At 39.5% G+C, this 2,502-nt stretch overlaps 1 protein-coding gene across 7 annotated transcripts in view; it reads left to right on the forward strand.

Moving 5' to 3' along the window:
- Positions 1–2,502, forward strand: part of RAD21L1 (RAD21-like 1 (S. pombe)) — a 39,294-nt gene that overhangs the window by 26,215 nt on the left and 10,577 nt on the right. For 6 of the 7 annotated variants that reach the window (XM_010841782.1, XM_010841781.1, XM_010841784.1 and 3 more), the window contains one exon: positions 1,017–1,112. In XM_010841782.1, coding sequence (XP_010840084.1) covers positions 1,017–1,112 — 96 coding nt within the window. The remainder of the gene's footprint in view (positions 1–1,016; positions 1,113–2,502) is intronic. The other variant, XM_010841783.1, reaches the window with a different exon arrangement.

Consider the following 2,502-nt stretch of genomic DNA (forward strand, 5'->3'; position numbering starts at 1 on the left):
GAATGATGCTAAAGCTGAAACTCCAGTACTTTGGCCACCTCATGTGAAGAGTTGACTCATTGGAAAAGACTCTAATGCTGGGAGGGATTGGGGGCAGGAGGAGAAGGGGACAACAGAGGATGAGATGGCTGGATGGTATCACTGACTCAATGGATGTGAGTCTGAGTGAACTCCGGGAGTTGGTGATGGACAGGGAGGCCTGGCGTGCTGTGATTCATGGGGTCACAAAGAGTCAGACACGACTGAGTGACTGAACTGAACTGAACTGAAAGTGAAAAGTCAATTAAACTATACCGTAGGAAGCTTTTAACTTAGTCACCCTCATAGATGCCAGTTGGGGAATGGAGCTTGGAGACAGGTTGAAGATGAAAAGGGGGCCAGCAGCTTCTATAGTGATGAGAAAGGAGCAATGGGGAATGGAGGATTTCTCTTCTTCCACTTCCCTTCCAGTGGACACAGTTTTTCTTCCCTCTTGCCATTGGCAGCTCCAGCAGCAGTGACAAGAATCCTGTCATAGCCCTAAGAAGGGATATTAATATTGCTTCTCCCATTCTCGTTCCCTCTGCTTACAGTTCTTCCTCTGCCACCTGGTTCTGGCATGAAATTAAAGGTAGGGGACTAGGGCAAAGACAGACTGCTTCAAAAGAAATGGTCTCAGATGCACAGCAGCAGAGACTTTTGATATGAAGTCTGTGGTAGTGATAGAAATAGGCGGGGAAAAAATATTGGAGGAATAAGAATATAAGATATAATATAGAATATAGGAATAAGATATAGGAGGAAAAAAGCAATGAGGGCAGAACATGCAAGTTCTTCATGTGTGGGAGGCATAAAGAAAATAGGAATATTTAAGTCTGGGATATTTCAGAAATGATATTTTGAGAATGCAGATAGTATTTTCAATTAGTTTTAGAAATGAGCATCCATGTGATTAAATCATTTAACAAAATGAGATTGTTCCTGTGATGACTACTACTACTGTGATGACTTACCTATATTTCCCTAATTTGCTTTAGCAGGATATTGTTGAAATGGTGTCTTCAGCTGCTGAGGAATCATCTTTAATGAATGCCATCTTGGCACAGGAAATTGAAAATTGTCCAATGGAATTGGTAAATAGATGTATAGTCTTGAGGATGTTCTTTAAAACTTTGTTCCTAAACAGTTAGCACCTTATTTACCCCAAAATTATTTTTAGCTGTAATGTTACTTTCTAAAATTACAGTTTAAATTTGTGATCTTAACAAAGATGTGTATGATTAGCTTGACAGAGCATATGTAGAATTGCTTTGATCTTTTATTCTTTCTTTGATTTATTTTGAAATTTCAAATAATGTTTTAAAAGATATGAGATTTTTATGCTTATCAAATGTAGTCCTGGTTAAAATGTTGATAGTCATTTTTTTAAGTTATTAAAACATCTCTAAAGAAACAGAGCTGTATCATGGGGTATGCCTTAAGACATTTGAAATTTTATTTTTCAAATGAAAAAATGTTCTGACTTCTAGAGATCAGAAAAAGGGAATGGTCTTTACTGACCATTTCCCATTCCTGACTGTATTTCTTGTCTGTTCACCATTTGTAGAAATAAAATAAGAATGGGATTGAAGGTTAAAGCATAAACTTCGGGTAAAGGAATACAAAGTTCAAAGGGCATGGTCTGCACAGAGGACCACAAGTCCATAGCAAACGCTGAGCTAATGTCGGACTCACCTGACTCCACAGAGATTACTGTCACCTTTCTATAATCCCTGTCCTACAGTGCTGAAGGCATTTTTAAGATTGTAATAAATTTTGACAAAAAGTTTCTTAGTAAATAATATTGAAGCACCTAGTAATGCCTAATATTAGTTTGTTTTTAGATAAATTATCTGTATAATGAGTTCCAAGACTATTAAATTGTTTTTTTTTATATGACTGAATTCTCTGGATAATCTAGGACAGAATAAATACCTGAAATTTTTACCTGAAGTGTCCAAACAGCTGAGCCAGAAGACAACTGAGTCACTTTCACCTTTCTCTTTGCTTCTCAGTTCACTTCAGTTCAGTTGCTCAGTCATGTCCAACTCTTTGTGACCCCATGAATCACAGCATGCCAGGCCTCCCTGTCCATCACCAGCTCCTGGAGTCTACCCAAACCCATGTACATCGAGTCGGTGATGCCATCCAGCCATCTCATCCTCTTGTCGTCCCCTTCTCCTCCTGCCCCTAATCCTTCCCAGCATTAGGGTCTTTTCTAATGAGTCAGCTCGTCGCATGAGGTGGCCAAACTATTGGAGTTTCAGCTTCAACATTAGTCCTTCCAATGAATACCCAGGACTGATCTCCTTTAGGATGGACTGGTTGGATCTTCTTGCAGTCCAAGGGACTCTCAAGAGTCTTCTCCAACACCACAGTTCAAAAGCATCAATTCTTCGGCGCTCAGCTTTCTTCACCGTCCAACTCTCACATCCATACATGACCACTGGAAAAACCATAGCCTTGACTAGACGGACCTTTGTT

This window comes from Bison bison, unplaced genomic scaffold (genome assembly GCF_000754665.1).
Source record: "Bison bison bison isolate TAMUID 2011002044 unplaced genomic scaffold, Bison_UMD1.0 scf7180017864167, whole genome shotgun sequence".
Classification (NCBI taxonomy): Eukaryota; Metazoa; Chordata; class Mammalia; order Artiodactyla; family Bovidae; genus Bison; species Bison bison.